General features: G+C 38.6%; 2 protein-coding genes and 1 long non-coding RNA gene across 10 annotated transcripts in view; 2 read left to right on the top strand and 1 right to left on the bottom strand.

Annotated features, from left to right (window-relative positions):
* Positions 1-1,133: 1,133 nt before the first annotated feature.
* Positions 1,134-6,937, top strand: LOC123771877 (uncharacterized). Its single transcript, XM_045764620.2, is given in 5 exon segments — positions 1,134-2,753; positions 2,755-2,973; positions 2,975-3,139; positions 3,141-3,203; positions 3,205-6,937. Coding segments are annotated over 5 exon segments (2,295 nt in total). The 5' UTR covers positions 1,134-2,357; the 3' UTR covers positions 4,657-6,937.
* Positions 6,938-7,149: 212 nt separating this feature from the next.
* Positions 7,150-9,232, bottom strand: LOC138372402 (uncharacterized). The gene is made up of 2 exons (XR_011230834.1): positions 9,032-9,232; positions 7,150-8,913 (listed from the first exon to the last, which is right to left on the bottom strand). It is a non-coding gene; the product is annotated as an uncharacterized lncRNA (long non-coding RNA).
* Positions 8,686-20,177, top strand: part of LOC123771874 (uncharacterized) — a 28,390-nt gene continuing 16,898 nt past the window's right edge. For 2 of the 8 annotated variants that reach the window (XM_045764611.2, XM_045764609.2), the window contains exon 1: positions 15,294-15,574. Coding sequence is in view for 3 of the 8 variants with exons in the window: in XM_045764614.2 (XP_045620570.1) it covers positions 12,742-12,829 (88 nt within the window). In the remaining 5 variants the exon portion in view is untranslated. Of the gene's footprint in view, positions 8,754-12,529; positions 12,830-14,915; positions 15,017-15,293; positions 15,575-20,177 lie in introns of those variants that run through there. The other 6 variants (XM_045764614.2, XM_045764613.2, XM_069337805.1 and 3 more) reach the window with 6 other exon arrangements.

Raw genomic sequence — 20,177 nt, 5'->3', positions numbered from 1 at the left:
TGCATGTTAGGCTTACATCGAAGTCCACCCCACCCTTTCATGCTACAATCTCTCAACAAGCTGACTAACCCCTGGGTACCTTACTGCTAAGTGAACAGGTGCATTTGGTGATAAGAAGTGTGCCCAATCATTTCTGTCCCACTTGGGATTTGAACCCAGAATTCTTGATTGTGAATCGAGAATGAACACGACCATACTACTGGGACCTTCAGTTAGAAACAGTTAAAGGAGCATGAGAATACAGAAGAGGGGACTACAGGAGGGTTAGGGATTATCTACAGGGCATTCAGTGGGAGACTGAAATGGAAGGAACGTTGGCAAATAAGATAGCGGAACTCATAACAGAAATTCAAACAAGCTCATACTTTCAGTTCATACTTTTTTTCAGTTCATACTGTTCTTACATACTGTGAACAGTTCATACTTTTCAGGCGAGAACTTGATGAAAGAAGAATTGCAAACCCATATTTGGTTCAACAGACAGTATAAGGAGAAGAAGAAAGAAAAACGTATTGGAAAATATATAGGGACATAGGTAGAGGTAAATAGGGAGGCACTAAAGAGGGCGAGGAGTGAGTACACAAGAATCAGGAGAGCAGAAATTTACGAATGACACTGTGACAAAAGCAAAGAGACAATCTAAGCAGTTGCATAGCCATATACAAATGAAAACAATAGTATAGAATCGTGTAATGGGACAGGAAAGAAAGCTTTGAGAATAAAAAAGAAGTGTGGGAAGAACTCATTAAGATGTTCCAAGAGGTTTGTGATTGGTGTCCAAGTAGGGGATGACAACAGACAAGCATAAACAACACTAGACAGAATTAAAGTTAATGTGGAATTGGTCAAAAGAAAACGAGGAACTGGATGTAGACCCAGATCAGATATCACCATGGTTATTGAAAAAATCTGCAGATCTTATGTTATCCATTAATGATAGTATTCAACATTACACTGGAGATAGGAGAGCTACTGGGATTATGTTCCTATGATAGACTTTAATGCTCCTTATATTTCTAAGAAGTTTCAATAGCTTGTACTCTAGGGTACAGCTTAGAAGCTTGTGCACTTACAGCTAAAATATTAAAGACTCAACTCAAATACTCAAGTAAGAGTGTGTTACATTACAGTGTCAAGTTTAGTCAGCCTGTGGTCTATCCACAGACCATGATGTTTGTAAGTCTGCAGTTCTGTCTGCGAACTGTTTGAATGTGCCTTTGGCAGATATTCAGGAATGGTGTGTTTTGTGGTCCAACATAGTGCTGGTAGGCCATTCCTTAGTGAACTTTTTAGTCTGCTCTGAGCTTGTGTGGCTTTGGGGTAGTTATTTCATCGCTAACTCCCTCTTCCTAGGGGTTATTTTCTGTGGCTCTCCTTCCCCTCTGGTGAGTATTCCTTTTAATATTTCTCTATGGTGACATAGCACCAAGGAATCCCATTAGGAGCCTCACAGAAAACCCAACATTGAATACAATGAAATGACCATTCTGGTATTTGTGAACAGTGTACGCATTCTGGAGTGCATTCTGAAGAATATAAATCCCGGAGAATATATGGCGGTGTATATTCTAGTGCCTATGTTCCCTGAAGGAGACCCAGCAAGTGGATCCTTGGGTCTCTTATTCCTATTCAGGATCTTCAGTTTTCTGTCTCCCTGGTTATATGACTGAGGGTTCAAGTATGGTGCACTGAAGAGGAAAGTGCTCAGTCTCCTGGACCTGTGCAGGTGCAACTAATGTGAGAATTACTTCACCATCAAGTGGATTGTAAATCTCTGGGTTTGCTGTCCTATTTTGTATGCTTTGTTTACTTTGCTGCTTGTTTTGGTTTGCCACTTTTTTAATGGCCTTTTTCTTGGTAAGGGTTAGCTATGATTCCCTGCTCCTTACACCTCTTTAGAAGGCGCCAGGTTTTTATCTCTGGTCCCCACTCTTGGCTTATATAAGATTTGCAAGGACCTGTCATGGATTGAATTGGTCAGAGCTTTCCAGATAGCAAGTACTAGGCAGCCACCTAGGACCCACCAGAAAGAGGCATTGCATTACATTCAACATTGTTTTTTTACAGTAATATTATACAGTAGAATATGTTTAATATTTTGAATTTCTCATCTGAAATCAAATTTATTTCATAATCATTAATTTTGGTTGTTTTTCCACAGGTGTCACCGCAGACAGTAGGTGTTGGATCTGTGAATCACGAATTTTTTTGTTTTGAAGTGGTAATATATCCTACCAACCTACCTACCTACTGCATGCTGTTGTGTATTTAGTAATTGTTTGGGCCTAACTACTCTACTATTCTACTATAAGAGCACAGAAAACATCAGCCATTTCAGGTATTCTGGCACTATAAAAATGGTAATGTTAAGGGGATATCTCTATGTTGATCTTATTGAAGCAGAGAATTTGCCAGACTGTGACACAGCATTCTTCAATATTGATCCTAAAGATACTTCAGATGCCTTTGCTCAGATAAAAATAGGACATTGTGTTCTTTGTAAGACAGCTTTTATCAACAATGACCTTTCACCCAAGTGGCAGGAATCGCATAGAATTCCTATATGCCATCATGCTGATAAGCTGCAAATTCAGGTTTTGGACAAAGATCATTTTGATGCTGGACTGCTTGGAGAGGTCATCATCAGGCCAGAAGATCTTATGGATGGCGAGACCTTAGAAGGATGGTATCCACTGTCTGGCAGTGATGGTCGTATCAAGCTTAAAATGAATTATGTTCCTAAAGAAATGATTAGAGGCAACATTTGAGGTTCCTGATTGCTACTTCAAATTACGAGAAGGTTGCAAAGTTACTCTGTATCAAGATGCACACTGTCCACCTCTTCCCATTTATGAGGGCATCCCAACAGCTGATGCTGAAGTTTTTAATCCACCCTGTGCTTGGGTTGATTTGTATAAAGCAGTGAATGGTGCTCAAAGATTTATATATGTTACTGGTTGGAGTGTGTATACAGGAAACTGTCCTAGTAAGAGATGACTGTGATTGTGAAGATGGCAAGGGGGAATCCTTTGGTGAACTACTGAAAAGAAAAGCAGATGAAGGTGTACGTATATTGGTGATGATCTGGAATGAGAAAATGAGTACAGATTTAACAGTGGGATTTATGGGTACTCATGACTGAAGAAACAAGGATATTCTTTCAAGATTCTGATGTTGAAGTAGCTGTAGTCCCTAGAGTACGTTACTTTCGAGGGAATGGCATCTTTCTTTCAAGACCAGTTTTCTCAAACATGTTATACGCATCACCAAAAAACGGTCATCCTTGATTGCCCTCCTATAGATGGTGAAGATTTACCAAGAATTCAAGCTTTTATTGGAGGACTTGATATTACTGATGGCAGATATGATACACCAGAACATGAGCTTTTCGGTACAATTCAGACCCTTCATCAAGGGGACTTTTATAATGGTGTTGCAACAGTCACCAGTGAAGTTGGCCCTCGTGAACCTTGGCATGATATTCATTGTCGTTTAGAGGGGCCTATAGCTTTAGATGTTCTTGCAAATTTTACTGAACGATGGAGAAAACAGGTCCATGACAGAGAGTCTCGCCTCCTTCCCATTTCAGAAGAAATGTTTGCATTAGAAGCACCAGTAATTGGTGAAGACGATGAACTATGGAGTGCGCAGATTTTCAGGTCGATTTCATCAGACTCTGCTCTTTTTAGCTTTGATAGATTTTCAACTATTCCAAAGAGAAGGGGTAAATATGTTGATGACAGTATCCATCGAGCATACATTCATCAGATTCGACGAGCAGACAGTTTTCTATATATTGAAAATCAGTATTTTCTTGGATCGGCTTATAACTGGGATGAAGAACAAAATACAAAGGCTTACCACTTAATTCCGCTGGAAATTACTCAGCGCATTCTGGAGAAGATAAATGCCGGAGAATATATGGCAGTGTATGTTCTAATGCCTATGTTCCCTGAAGGAGACCCAGCAAGTGGCCCTGTTCAAGAAATTCTTCACTGGCAGCATCGCACCATGCAGATGATGTATCGTGCTATAGCTGAAGCTATTGAAGCAAATGAGCTAGGCACTCATCCAAGAGACTACCTCTCATTCTTCTGTCTAGGAAAAGGTGAATGTCCTGATGATATCCCTGAAGATCTGACTCCACCTGAGCCAGGCACTCCAGCTTCTGTACTTCGGGAAACTGCAAGACTTATGATTTATGTGCACTCAAAAATGATGATTGTCGATGATGACTATATCATTGTTGGCTCTGCAAACATCAATCAGCGAAGCATGGGTGGCACTAGAGACTCTGAAATAGCAGTAGGATGCTTTCAGCCACTGCACACACGAGAAGTGAGTGGCCAGCCACAAGGATCAATTTCTAAATTCAGGTTGGCACTTTGGGCGGAGCACCTGGGAGGTGTCAGTGAAATTCACATGAATCCAGGTTCAATTGAATGCATGCAAGCTGTTAATGAAATGGCAGATAATAATTGGAGTGTCTATTCATCTGATGAGCCTTGTAAAATTGAGGGCCATTTGATGCGATATCCAGTTGAAGTTGGTCAGGATGGATCAGTAACAGCCTTGGAAGGTTCAGAAAACTTCCCAGATACTGCAGCTTCAATTCTTGGAGCTCCAAACTTCTTGCCAAATAAACTGACAACGTAAATCTAATTGAATATTTGCTAGTTCAAAACATTACAGTAATAAACTATGAATTTAAATTTTTATGTTGTGTAAAATATTGGTTATGTGTGACATTGTGGTGGAGCTCTCATTGCTACAATTCTTGTTTCAAGAGACAAAGCTGCAATTTAAGCCATAATGAGAGCATATTTGAATATATATTGTACAGTATATTCCTTAGTTGACTTGTAAATTCTATAATGCTGTAAAAATAGTGTTTTTATATTACTGTATTCCTGAAACTACAACTTTATTAAAGCCAAAGATTGATTTATGTATTTAAATACTTGTCTTAGAGATTTAATCTGGAATTAGGACAAATCTATAACACGTTGATGTACTTTTAATCTCATTTTGAAAGGGTATTTATTATGTTAATATTCAGATGTAAGTTTACCTGCTATGAAAATAAGATGATGCATTTAAACTTGATTTTGAACAATTAAACAGGTTGATAGGTTGAACAATTCGATGAGTGCAAAAGGTGGTTTGATCTTAATTACAGTGTTGTACTGTATAGGACTTTAATCATGTTACTTTATTCTGTTTAACATGTTCATTATGAAAAATGTTAGCTGTATTTTAGTTTACTATTTTGTAATGTTTTACACTAGACAAAAAAAATTGTACAGAATTTGAACTTTCTGCTTAGGCCTGTGACATGACATGTCAGGGATAAAATCACAATCCATCTGAATGGCTTATGTAGATTGCTTAAACAAGTCACATCCCATGATTTGAATATTGATTAGACTTTGTCCTGTGGTTGGGTTTAGCTTAAACCCTTGAGACCACAAAGTCTTTAGTGACTCCCTATCTTTTATGTCAAATTGTAGGATATGGACTGAAGTTGTGCAGTTGTTGGTTGTAAAAACAGCTAGTATATGTAAGTTATATAATTTATCTTTACTTAGTTTTCGCAAGTAGTTTTTAATGTATATAAAATTCTAAACCTTGGCACTTTTATCAAGCTGATTTAAAAATTGTACTGTTATTTTGTTCATCATTGTTTTGGCTTATATATATTCTGTATTATTCACTTCAGTCCTTGACAGAATCCAATCATAAAAGTCTATGTTCTTATCCAGTGTCTCAAATATGAAAAAGTCTATGTTCTTATCCAGTGTCTCAAATATGAAGTGTTACTGATAAATGACATCCTGTATATAATCTTGGGAACAATACTTTCTTCATACAGTATGTGCTTAGTGTGTTATCACTGACTCCATTATCCTCTGTCAAAAAGATAAGCTGTGCTCATTCTGTTGCTAGTTCAAGAAGCTGCTAAATGTTTCTACATAAACCTACTTCTACCTCTATGAACACTGCCTTTGCATGTCATGGAAATAGTATATTTCAGAGCCTTGACATTATTCTTAGTTCTTTGTTAGTCATCCTTCCTAAATTAACATTAGTTTATGGGGCCACTAAAGTTATTTTGATAATGTAGTTTAGTTAAGGCAGCTAATATTATTGTAGTACTGTATTACAATAGTGTCAATGTTTGGGGACGTATTTATTTAATAAATATGTTATGAATTGCATAATATTTTATATATATTAATAGGTGTAAACTGTAAAAACATGCTTTACACAGTACTTGTGACTGGAACTGTTTTGAACATCTTTACAGTGCAAGAACCTTCAATACAGTACAGTACTATTTCTAAGTGCAACTACAACTGTATGCAAATGTCATTCAAACATTTGCAAAATATTGATGCTTGCTGCTGATTATCTGTGTTCAACATTGTGCATGTTATAGTTGACTTACATAAAAGTTATTGGTGCCTTGCTGACAGCTGATTTTATATTAAATAGCTTGATATTTACAGTGTAATAAAGTTTAGATATTGCATGATACTCAACACTGTGAACAATGTTACATGCAGCTTGTTATTTTTCCCACTACATTTTTTATAGTGCATGAACATTTTCTTATACTTTTTTTGCATATGACATTGTTGATTCTATGAATTTCTAAATTTATATTTTTTATATTAATTATTTCTGCAAGAATTTGATTGTCATAAGCCCTAATACCTTTTCTACATGCTTTTCTGGTGATTTTTTTTTTACTTGAAAAGCAATTGTGTATGAGATCAAATAAGTTATTTTATTTATTTTGCTAATCTGTATCATGAGGGTACTCTGTTTTACAAACTTTATTTGGCATGCTATATTCCAAATCCGAGTGTTTGCTTTGTAATTTTTAAAATGCATAAGATGGGGTTGTAACCGCTATTGGTGAGTAGGTAATGTATTTAAGATTCAGTCAAATATGTTAAAAATATTGTTCCTCAAATAATATTGTGTGGATACAGTTGGAACAGACTACAGTAGCTTACAAGAATCATCAGATGTTCTCAAAACAATTATGACTTGCCAAAATGTGCATCATGAAGAAAGGTAAAGAATGAGCATTGAAGAGTTTTGAAGTAACTTTTAAAATTGCACAAAATAGACAATAATAAATACTTTGAATAAAATTTATTAACCAAGTCTCTCAAAACATTACAAATATTAAAGTGCATAAAGAGAAAAATGTAAGTAACTATTATGATAAAAGATGCAAGAAATCTCAGCATTATTTATATGCTAGAACCTTTAAAAGTACAATACAACACAACATTTTAACATTTGGGACAATTAGTATTTATTATATTTGTGTAAGTATGTACTGTACTGTACTGTAATCTACACAATTTGAGAAACCACCTTGTGCATTACAGCCAGAAGTTATACTTTTGCAAGTACAATTATCTTGCCTTTGTAACCACTCCTGAAATGTTTTGAATTTGTTGTGTGCTATCCAAATTTGTTGCTAGATGTAAGAATGGTCCATTGTTAATACTTTTGAAAGATAACTATGACCATGTGAAATTGAAATAAGTTTATTGAGGTAAAATACACACAAAGGGATGAGGTAGCTCAAGCTATTCTCACCCTGTATGATCGTGTTGCCTTGGGAATTTCTAAAAGGAAATTTAAGTTAATACCATGCCCAATCTGGAAAAGCAAATGCATTTATTTAAAGATGGCAACACGATTTAATACAGTAATGAATTTTACCCAATATATGAAACAAGATCTATTTATATAAAACAGTTAATAAATAAAATTATCCCCACATAATAATTTGTAGTTTAATCCTAGGACTATATACAGTACTGTACTTGTTTTCCCCAGATCAAAATGTGATTGTATGGGAAATTGTTCTTCCCTTAACACTTAACTATAACTATTAAAATATAGATAAAGCTTAATTGGTCTTCAAGGTATAGGTAATAGTATCTCGTTTATTTAAGGCTTGGAAGGGGCCTGACCCCCTTTCAAGTGCTATATAGTCGTAATGACTTGGCGCTTTTCCCCTGATAGTTCCCTTCTTTGACATCAAACAGATTCGCCTCCGGGTCGGGTTGTTTTGTGCTTGCATAATGAATAATTTTAATAAAATACCAAGAAGACAAATATTTAACTTGTATATTAGTAAGCGTTCATGTATGGAATATAATCTACATTTTTAATCATATTTATTCACCATAGAATTAAATTTCTGTCAGCCATAAGATTAATTAAATCTCTTAAAAAGTCATAATTTATTTATACATATTATATATATATATATATATAAATATATATATATATATATATATAATATATATATATATAATATATATATATATATATAAGAAGGTAAAGGTATTATATAAATAAATAAATAAAGGTACTTTGGGGTACAAAGTACATTGAAAGTACAATGAAAAATACTTTACACAAGAAGCATGTTCAATAAAAAGTTCAGACATTCCTGAACTAGCGAGCCGTACCAAGCCTTCATTCCCTGCCCCAAACCCAAAAATGAGCTTGAGTTCATGTTTATTGTGACAAGAAAGAAATACATCTCAAAGGGATAGAGTAGCTTAGGCTATTTCTACCCTCCCAAGTAAGCTTGAACTTGGCGCCCACAGCTGAAGCCTCGCCTCTAAAATTATGGCTCGCCAGTCTTCCTGGGCAAGCTAGCCGCGGTGGAAGTGCTGTTCCTCGCGGGCGCTCGTGTCATCGACCTTGGCTCGTGTGTGTGTGTATATACGGCGGTTTTACGGTTCTTGTGTGTGTTAATGATGAGTTATTTGTGAGCGCAATGTACCGTATATTAGGACATTCGCTGTGACGCTGCTGCTGGCATGGCGTGCTGTGTTTTCTAACCACTATGAAACACTAACGTTCCCTCAGTACCTTTTATAAAAGAAAGTATACTTTAAATTACACAATAACCAGTGTTATGATAAAAAAATGTGTGAAAATAATGAATGTGTGGGCAATAACAAGGCCATGTTAACCTTTATGTGCTCACAGTTAGCAACGTCGACTGAAGAGGCGGCAGCGAGAATGGAACTAGCAGTGGTGCCACGTCTTGCATAATACCACCTAATATACACCTCCTTACCTTATGTTTTTGTAACGGTATCCCACCATTCTAACATTGAACTAATTGTAATTATTAGGTGAACTGATATACAAGAGCATTCAAGAGGTTTATTGTGTATTAATCGTACGAGATGGGCGGTAGTGGCATGGCGGAGGTTGTACACAGCTGTACCAACGTTATTGATGCGTCATTGTCTACTACATGAGTGACGCAACACGTGCACATGCACGTCAGCGTCTACTACATGAGTGACGCAATACGTATCTGTGCCTAAAATGAGTTGCCAACGACTTGAATTATCCCTGCAGTTCCCAAAATAGTGAAAGTGAAAGTCTTGAATAGGAGTTTTGCTTGATGTTTAGAACACACCTCACCTTTTCTCATTATCTATCTTCCTATATCTCATTATCTAGTTCCTATATTTATATTTATATATAAATAAGAGGGAGAATGTGTTTAAAGGGTTGAGGGGAGGGAGAGGCTATAGTCTCCCCCAAAATTTTTGGAGATATGTGATTGTATGGTGAGTGTCAAAGGATGATTGAGGTCGAGCTCATGTCCTTCTTTAAGTGTGATTGGCTTCTGTTGCGACAACAAACGACATTCAAACATGTTTTGCCCAATGAGGGAAAGGGAAAAAATGAGAGAGGGCGGGAGATTGGAGTTGAATGAAAATGTGAACAAGTTTTGATGACCTGTTTATTAGGTGTATCATTGTTCCCCTACTGAAGGAGAGGCTCATCAGTGCTCTCCTACTGAAGGGAGGCAGATGGTGTTGTTGATACTTGCGTGCATGTCCACAGGTAGTTATTGAATCATAACCATAAATAATAGTATTTAGACAAAAGGATGATTGATAATGAGGAATCTTTTTGAACATATGAGCGGGTCGGATGTCCAAGAAATGTTACACAAGAGACAGAGGGACATAATGAATTCAGGAATTGAACCCCCAAATTCATTTAGCTAAGCAAGAAACAATCTTGATAAGCTAGTTACACAGTTTAATGTGTGTCAATAGTCGTTTATAGAACAATTGGTTGGCGAACTGGACCATAATAGTCTCACACTCGAGTAATTTACATCTGTGGTGAGCCAGTTACAAAGTTACTAGTCATGTACCCCACTGTTTTATAATCGCGTTCATGCACCACCTACAATAACCACACTCTGGATATTTGGCTAAGATTTCTGCTAGTACATCATTTTGAACAATATCCACATTTCTTGAACAATTGTAATAGGTTATATCTAAATTCTAAAGTTTGTTCACATTCAATTACATAGTGCCGTAAGGTATAATGAAAGTGAATAGTTCTGCTGACAGGAGTTTACAATTGGTGACATCTTCTACTTTAGGAGATGACAGGTCCCAGAGGTACTTGTAGCCGAGCCTAAGACTATGCTGTGTTAATTCCTAGAAGTCTGCTGACCTTATCGGATGACCCTTAGATATGTGGCTCTTCCTGCATAATAATATAATAACCGACGGAATAACTATTGTAAATTTCACTTTGTTTTAGGTCTACTATATTTGTTTGCAGTTCCCGGGATATTACTGCCCACAGGCCGTTCAAATGCATTTCAAGAGGGTAATTAACTCTTAAAGAACACATGCTTTGGCTAACTCATGAGTTCTACCGTGCATTCGGAGGCCAATATGGTATGAGATCCATATGATAGGAGACAAACTCTGACTCCAACATTGATTATTTCATTGTATGTATGGCCTTGTTTGAGATACAAGCACGTCACAGTTATGTTTTTAGGAGTTGAGTGTCAACTTTGGATACATGATCGCTTGAGTGTTTGAAAAATGGCAAACAATTGTCGGAAGAGTGGCGCCCCTGTTAATCAAGCTTCCCAGTTAGAATGATTGTCATCTCTGGTTTTCACAACAACTGCTCTTCCAGCACAATGACTGACCTTCCCCAGGATGCAACCCGCAACAGTTACTTAACTTCCGGGTAACTATATTGCTGCTTGGTAAGCAAAGGAATCAGTTATAAGGAAAACATACCCAAACGCCTCCGTCCTGCATGGGAAACGATTCCAGCGGGCGTGAACAATATGAACAGACAACTGCGCTACCGGGCCAGTACGCAGGCATAGATTTCTTGCAACTGCAACAATTTTGCATATAGAGCAGGAAACATTGATTGATGAAGATTAAGCCATCCAAGAGGTGGCACGGGCATGAATAGCCCGTAAAACAGGAAACATACTTGCTAGTGAATAACGGCCCGTTCAAGTTAACAATTAGCGACACCGTTAGACCAGCAGCAACGGGTGACAAAATCATAACGGCAGTGGGTGGTGCCATTCACTGCTTGATAGCTACAACCCACCCAGCCACGCCGAGGTGGCTGCTCGTAACCTTGTGAGAGAGGTGAGCTGGTGTACATAACTTCAGTTTTGCTTCGTTGTGGTACTAACTTCCTACTGGGCAACCCCGAGTCTTCCCACGGCCAGGTGTCGCCAACTGGCTTGTGTGGCTGTCTGCGCACGCACGCGCGCGCGCGCGCGCACACACACACACACACACACACACACACACACACACACACACACACACACACACACACACACACACACACACACACACATCATCTCCCAGGAAGCAGCCCGTTGCAGCTATCTAACTTCCAGGTACCTATTTACTGCTAGGTGAACAGGCGCATCAGGGTGAAATAAACTATGTCCATTTGTTTCCGCCTCCGCCGGGAATTGAACCCGGGCCATTAGGACTTCGATCCCCAGGTGCTATCCACTTAGCCGCGAGGCTACCTTGAGGTGCTTCCGGGGCTTAGTGTCCCCGCGGCCCGGTCGTCGACCAGGCCTCCTGGTTGCTGGACTGATCAACCAGGCTGTTAGACGCGGCTGCTCGCAGCCTGACGTATGAGTCACAGCCTGGTTGATCAGGCTCCCAAAACCCACTGTATATTTGTGTGTGTGCATTTCCCACTTAACGGATAAGAATGTAAGGAGCACGAGAAATTGGTCGGGAGCACGGGAAATGGGGGAAGTGGGCAACCTAAGTCGGAATGTTTTGTACGTGATTGGAGGGGGTAAGCACAGTGACTCTGCATTAGGAGGGGTGGGATAGGAAGGCAGGCAGGTGGTAATATATGGGAGAGGTGGAACTTGCAGAGGAGCTGTCATCTCCACACTTACCCCCAACATGTGTACATGACGAGGTTGAACTGCAGGTGTTCTGATAATGCAACAGGTGATTTAGTGGCTGGTGATGATGTAGAGCAGTGTCATATGTGGTCTGTATCCTGAAGGTAGGGAATTTTGGCTTGCTTACTGTGGAGCAATGGAAAACTCATCTGACTCTTGAACTTGGAAATGCCAACAGTTTAAAGCCTATTGATACCAAAGCGAAAGAGTGATATGGATAATTTGTTTACCAATCTTCAGCGTTTCCAGATTTTATAGTGAATTTTTAAGATAAAAAATCGAATAATACGGCAAGGATTGAACGCCACTATGAAATGTTGCAGGAAATAATAATACCTATAGCGAGCAAGCCAAGGAACCTGCGCGCGCAGTAGCAGGTGTTAACTAAGCTAAGCGAACCTCGTCAACAACGGACTACAATAACACAATCCAGGTGGTCGAGGCCTATTACGATGTTGGCTAAGATCCGTGGGGTGACGGACACTCTACAGAGCCACGCTCTGGAGCTGGCCGACGCTTATATCAACAAAGATGAAACAGGTAATGTAAACTGTCACTGATAGGTTAGGTGTTCTCCCTCTTGAGTCACTGATGGGCTGGGTGTTCTCTCTTGAGTCACTGATGGGCTGGGTGTTCTCGTGGGTGAGTGTGGATGAGTGGAGTGTGAGACTGGCCTTTATTGCACACCGAGCGCACTGAACATGTTTTACTAGCCGGAAGGGAAGAACCTCAATGTCATGTGACTGGGTTTTCTCTTTTGTGTTTATACGCATATTCTGCATTTGTGCATGTTTTATTGTATGTTGATGGTGGCCTCAGCTCCAGTATATGTGTGTGTGTGTGTGTGTGTATGTATGTATGTATGTATGTATGCATGTATGTATGTATGTATGTATGTATGTATGTATGTATGTATGTATGTATGTATGTATGTATGTATGTATGTATGTATGTTTATGCGTGTTACGTACTTGAATTTTCGGTAGTGAGTCTTGACTCGAAAGTCCTCGCCTCTCTGCGATCCCTTCTCTGGTGAAACTATATATTCATTAACACGAGAACTTATTCATGTTTGCTATGGAATGTGTGGGATTTTCTTCCACTAATACACACTAGGGTAAGGTAATAGATCATTTTATACCTTTAGGCTATCGCGTACAATTAATTTTTCTGTACAATACTTGTAACTCGTTTTACAATGTTTATTTGCGACTTCGTGATCTATTACCTCGCATCCTGAAGAAGAGTGCAGGTTACATTGCTGTTTGAGCATGTCGTGGTGTAATGGTCTAGGGTGTGTGTTTGGGAGTACCAAGTGTGCGCGGGTCGAATCCTTCTCAGGGCTCCTACTGATTTTCTCATTGATATATCACGTTAATGTGATTTCATTGTGCTTCTGTCATCTGTTCCCCTTTCCATCATCTTACACTTGGTGGTGTTAAAATCCAGAAGCCATTTATCAGACCAACTCAGCAGCTTGTCTAAGTCACATTGGAGAAACTTGCAATCCTCAGCTGTTTCAAATCTTTTTATTAATGTTATATTGTGTGTATTAGTGTGTGTATATGAGAGGGTGTGATGAAAATTTATGCAGGCTGCCTTTCCCACGTGCAGGATGAGGGTAGTAAATGATGTAGTGGTGTGTCGCTTGGCTGGTTGAATGTAAATTGGTGTGGCAGATGATGCTGGTGGGGTTATGACAAATATTTGTTTGTCTGGTTTTATCAGAGACCTACAAAATCAATTGCTACGTTTTATGCGGGAGACTGAACATGACTATTGATTTTGAGTGAGAGGCTATAGCCTGTGTCTAGACTCTAGAATTGACGACGAAATTAAACGAGTTCAAGTAGTTAAGTTACATTATTTTTTGTATAACTGTATTGAAACTATAAATTACTTTTATGTTTGTCATGGATACTTAACCAAAAATAAACAATTAGATATATTACTAATATATACGGAAGAGGAAAAAAACGTATTTTCACTTTTAATTTCCCCGTTACATAAAGTCTGACCGAATTTATAGGTGAATGTTACGATATATATACTTTATGTGTGACTTTCAAGACTGTAGCTTGGCCTCATACATGAACAATTTCTATTATAGGAAGATTATTATTGTATGAACCAATTAAAGGGTAATTCTCCATGGATGCGTGCGAGTGGTATTGACACCGCTTATTGTAATAACACTTGATATTGTTTTGTTGATACAACAATATTTTTTATTTAATTTTTTGACGATGTTATGCAGATAATTCTTGACTATTTATCATATATAACTTATAAATATTAGTCTACAGAGTAGTCCAGAACTGGAAGAGAAAGTTTATGCAATAACACGTACTTATGCTCCTCCAAATTCTCCACTAGCGAATAGAACAGGTATTTCCCATAAGATTTCGTACATTTATACAACGTTTCGTCACCAATGCCGCATGTTGGATCTGATTACTTCTCGTCCAGAGAAGCTGCATTGAGCTGGAGTGGCTTAATTATTGTTTACAACAATATATATTACTTAAAACTAGCAGTAATCTCATTTAGACTGAAATAATTCATGGACGGGTCTCAAGGCCAAGCTAAAAGACGAGGTTTGTTGAGAAAATGGGCGGTGTGTGAGGGGTGGTGTTGAGGACAGAGGGCAGCGTGTGTAGGAGAGAATCATCCCTCAGTGTGGCGTCGATCGAACTGCCTTGAGCATGTGTGTCGTCGAGCTGTGGCGTGTGTATCTTGTGCTACCTCGTAACGGAATGCTTACCATAAGACAAGATTGTTGAATGTCATTGATGACTTTTGAGGTCACGGCTTGTGAACATGTTTTGGGGCCGCGGGCGTGGTCGGGTTGAGAACTTTTGTTATTGTGTTGATGTTGACAGCCCCGCGCCAGACTGCAAGTGCTGACACGACCTGCCTGAGCTCTCACTTGTGTGATTCTACAAGAAATCTATATCGTCGCATGACCGTCATTTGTGTTAAGTTTGTGTCCATATCCATATCGCATGTGTTGTGTTGGTGGGGTGCCAGACAGTCAGTCGCCTGGCAGTGTCGTACGAATGGCGGCAGCGAATTCCATGTATTTCCTTTTGCATATCACATGCACTCATCCTATTCCAATACTGGTGAATATGAGGGTTTAAATGAAATATTAGTAACCTTAAGGAACCAGATGAACCAGTATATTTTCTTGCATCAGTCGAGAACAATCAATGTATGAGAAGAGCGGGGAGCGAGTCAGTGTGAGATCTGCAGTGGTCGGCGCATGACGTGTTGACCCTGGTGGTATACACCGAGGGAAAAGACGCTTCACTAACCTAATATATGATCGATCAGATAATAAACTTTCACATCGAATTACATTAGGGTGAACTGGACGCAAACCCCAGGGAAAGGCTGAAGTTCGGAGAGCATTTAATGTGTTTACGAGTTCCCAAATTGCTGTGTCGATAGAGATCTCGTAACTAGACAAGTATTTATTGATCCATAATTACGAGAAGTGTTAAAAATAGACACTGTAAATAAAAAAACAACAACGGAAAGGCATCTACTAGCCATGCAAACACTTTTTCTATGCAGTACAGTATAAAAATATCAAAACTATCACAAGTAAACTCATACTACTTGTAAAGAAAACGCGCAGTGGCATATTTACATGAAACCTCAACTTTGTGACTTCAAGAATCTAATTTATCAAAAACTCACCATATTAATTATGACTTGTAATCTACTGCAGCCTCACTGTGAAGTCTATGTGGAAACCTGCCAATTTAATGCCAGACATGAAACTTTTTAGGCCGTGTTTAAAGGAATCTATAGTAATGAACCATTTTTTCTACATGTGGATAACATCTAGACAATTTATTTAGAATATCTTATAGCCTGAACGTGACAAACATATTCTGTTGTTAAGAATTAATCTCTGCGAATTCAGTAGTGTAATATGGAACATGTTCTATTGCCAAGTAAAAACTATTATATCATTAAAATTAGCACGTTGGATGTATTAATTAACTCATTTGCATGCTAGATGAGACCTGGGTAGTCGAAACACCTTGACTGGTGACCTTTTGTCATGGAGCATAAGGTCTCTCTAGCACACAGACATAGTGGAGCATAAACCTTTACTAACATTCCTATAACAATGGAGTATGAGGCCTCCCTATAGCACCCTCAGACTTAGTGGAGCATGAGGCTTTAGTAGCTAGGTTGTGTGACTGGCTACTCAGCTTATGGAAAGTCTGGTGGTGATGTGAAGGCCAGACGCCACCACTGTCAAGTCTAAACTCGGGACTTGCATCTCCTGAGGTTCAAGAACACTGTTAATTGTGACTGTTGGTCGATGAAAGTTCCTTAAATCCGATTCCCAATTTATATTATATACAATATATATTTTATTGATTGCCGTTCGTTTTCTGTTGTTTTTAATATTTGATTATTTACGTTGTATATTTTATTGACTGCCGCCCGTTTCTGCGCTAAATATTTATTGTATTAATCAATATTTATATTAATATAGAACTCAGAAATGTCTGCAATTGATACAAAGACGTTTTATATGTTCATTTTGTATAGTAACTGTATAGTATTTTACGAATGAATTATATTTAAAAGTATACAAATAGATCCCATTAAAAGTTTGCCATAAACTAATATTAGATTTGTTTTATCGGCATTTATAAATTATAGTATATATTCGATGTACTCGTATATTTAACATATAATATCATCGTCGAAGTGTGAGCAAATCTAAGAGATTAAAATGCTAGGCTACTCTTCCACACGCACTCTGCATATTTTGAGTGCACAAATGCTCAATAGGCACATGAGCGATTCAGAATACAATTCATGCCAAGAGTCTGGACAATACTGAGGGCAACGCTCGGGTGTGATTATTTTAAAATAATCTGATAAAGTACGTCCTTTCATATATGTAACTATAGTTCAATAAAATTACAATTTTTGACAATTTTATTGGTAGAAAATGTATTGTGATGGCTGTGTATAACTACTATAGTTTGTTTCCTTATTATTGTTTCTGTCGATTGTCTTGATTTTTGGCAAGACATATAACATATTTTTTTAGGTGTGTCTTACAAGATATTTAATTAAATATAATATTTGAGCTGTTGAGCAGTAATCTTAGCACGAGACATTAGGTGGAGATAGAGGCTGAGGAACCAGTCGGGAAGCCGTGGAGTGAAGTACAAACTGTACGAAAAACGATAACAAATATAATAGATTATTAGAAGGATACACCCTATCCGTGTGGGACAGATGAAAATATATGTATGCTGGTAAAAGCCGGTCCATCGTCTTCTGTGGTTGATCGCTCAAGTAACTCACACTATATGATGTCTAACAGAGATCTAACCCTGTCCACTGGAGAACAAAAAAATGTATATATGCAGGTCACCATTGTAATTGACTGGCCACGTGTATGGTAGAAAATAAATTTACAAAAATGGTTTTGGTTACCAGTACATAAGATAAGCGTATAGACTAGGTACGGATTTAGACACAGAGGACCTGGAGTAATAGCATGCATGACTCAGAGGTGACAAAGGTAGTGAGTTTCTGGAAATAACGTCACAGGCGCTAGGCTGTGTGGGAGGAGACATGACTGGTGTGTGTGTGTGTGGGATGAGGGATTGGCTCCCATCATTTTGTAACATTTTTATATTTATAATTATTTAATTCAGAATTATTGTTATTGTTTTTGGTGTTACGTTCATTATTATTTTGTATTGCTATTTTTATAATATTATTATTATTAAATAGGACTAGGGCATTTACAATACGACTGCTGTTAATTAAGCTATGACTAATAATAGCAATATCAATGCAGGCGATGAGTCACAATGAACGTGGCTAAAGTAAGTTGACCAGACCACACACTAGAAGGTGAAGGGACGACGACGTTTCGGTCCGTCCTGGATCCATTCTCAAGTCGACAATCGACTTGAGAATGGTCCAGGACTGGACCGAAACGTACGTCGTCCCTTCACCTTCTAGTGTGTGGTCTGGTCAGCAATATCAATAGCAATTTTAATACAAAATTATTAAGCAGAGAAGAGAATGAACAGAGAACCTAAAGAAAAACTATCTTGTAGCTCCAGCCACGTATGCATGCAGTGATATATACTGTAATTTTCTCCGACAGGACACACAAACTGTGTTGTCACTTCTTAAGAATGTTACACATGACAGACGCACTGACGGCAGCTGCCTTCGTGTGTGTGTGTGTGTGTGTGTGTGTGTGTGTGTGTGTATCTAGTAGTATCTGCGAGATCGTGATCTAGTTCTTGGAGGAAGAACACTTAACAGTAACGGTATTAGGAAGAACACTTAAATTGGACCTCCTTCTCTTCCTCATATATACCCCATACTGGGCTCTCTTCCTTTTCCACAAGCTGCTAAATGGACCCCCTTCCTATATTCAGCTAAATAGGACCCCTTTCATGCATTCAGGCTAAATGGGGCTCTCTTCTTGTATTCATCTAGAACGACCTTCTTCCTATATTACCCTAGATGGACCGCCTTTTTATATTCACTTAAATAGACCCCCCTTCCTATATTCACCTAAATAGGCCCCCTTCCTTTATTCACTTAAATATGCGCCCTTCCCTTCCCACAAGCCCCGACCTAGATGGAACCCCTCTTCCCTTACCACTTACACCTTAATCATTAAGCATAAGTGATTTTATTATCATTGTTTTATTAACAAGTCACGTTAAAACCTTAATAATTAATATTTTGATTCAGTTACAAAAAAGTGGGAAGTTGTACCTTTTTCTCACAAGCTTTTGCAAATTCTCGCTGAACACCTGTTGGTTCTGCCTTAAAGGAATCCCTTCACCTTCCACGAACACCTATATGAGACTATATGAGGTTTCTTATTCCAAACAAGATAAATTGTAGGTAAAGAAATTAATTTTGAACAGAAAAATTTAAATATACATATATTTTATTTATCCAGTTGCACCCCGCTGTCTGCACGCTTAATGTATGATAACAATTGTAAATTGCTGATCTATGCAACAAGTGCATTTGAAAAGCAGAGTTTTTAAATGTTATATATGGTCTAGGCTGTCTACAAGGGAAGCACGCGGAAGACGAAAATCAAACCAGTTCAAGCTGAACATAAAGCAATAACAACTGAGTGTTAAAAAATGACTGGTCTAGCCAGGAAGCTTGTTTATATATAAATGGCAGTTATCCCTCTGGGCCTGGTAGGCGCAGCGACCTTTGAGGAGAAACTTGCCCCTCACTGTTATAACTCTGATAACAGTTCAATTTAGGTAATTGTATCCTTGCTGTGCCCTTGGCTGCGTGATTCATTACGTTTAGTCTCTGCTGGACAATCATATCCTTGACTTTAATTCATGCCTACAGTCAAATAGCCAGTTCGTAGACAAATCTCAGCAATATTGTACAACCTTGGCTTCAGTCTCTACTAGCAATCAGGGATCCCAGGTTCGATTCTCGTGCGGAAAAAGTGCTTGGGCACGTTTCTTTTCACTCAGCGTTGCTCGGAACTGATTGTGCCCCCCCCCTTCTCTCTCTCTCTCTCTCTCTCTCTCTCTCTCTCTCTCTCTCTCTCTCTCTCTCTCTCTCTCTCTCTCTCTCTCTCTCTCTCTCTCTCTCTCTCTCCTCTCTTTCCTCTCTCTCTCTCTCTCTCTCTCTCTCTCTCTCTCTCTCTCTCTCTCTCTCTCTCTCTCTCTCTCTCTCTCTCTCTCTCTCCTCTCTCTCCTCTCTTTCCTCTCTTTCCTCTCTTTCCTCTCTTTCCTCTCTCTCTCTCTCTCTCTCTCTCTCTCTCTCTCTCTCTCTCTCTCTCTCTCTCTCTCTCTCTCTCTCTCTCTCTCTCTCTCTCTCCTCTCTCTCCTCT

This window comes from Procambarus clarkii, chromosome 38 (assembly GCF_040958095.1).
Source record: "Procambarus clarkii isolate CNS0578487 chromosome 38, FALCON_Pclarkii_2.0, whole genome shotgun sequence".
NCBI classification, from domain to species: domain Eukaryota; kingdom Metazoa; phylum Arthropoda; class Malacostraca; order Decapoda; family Cambaridae; genus Procambarus; species Procambarus clarkii.
Note: the sequence above shows the minus strand (reverse complement) of the source record. Positions and strands in the feature narration are given on the sequence as shown.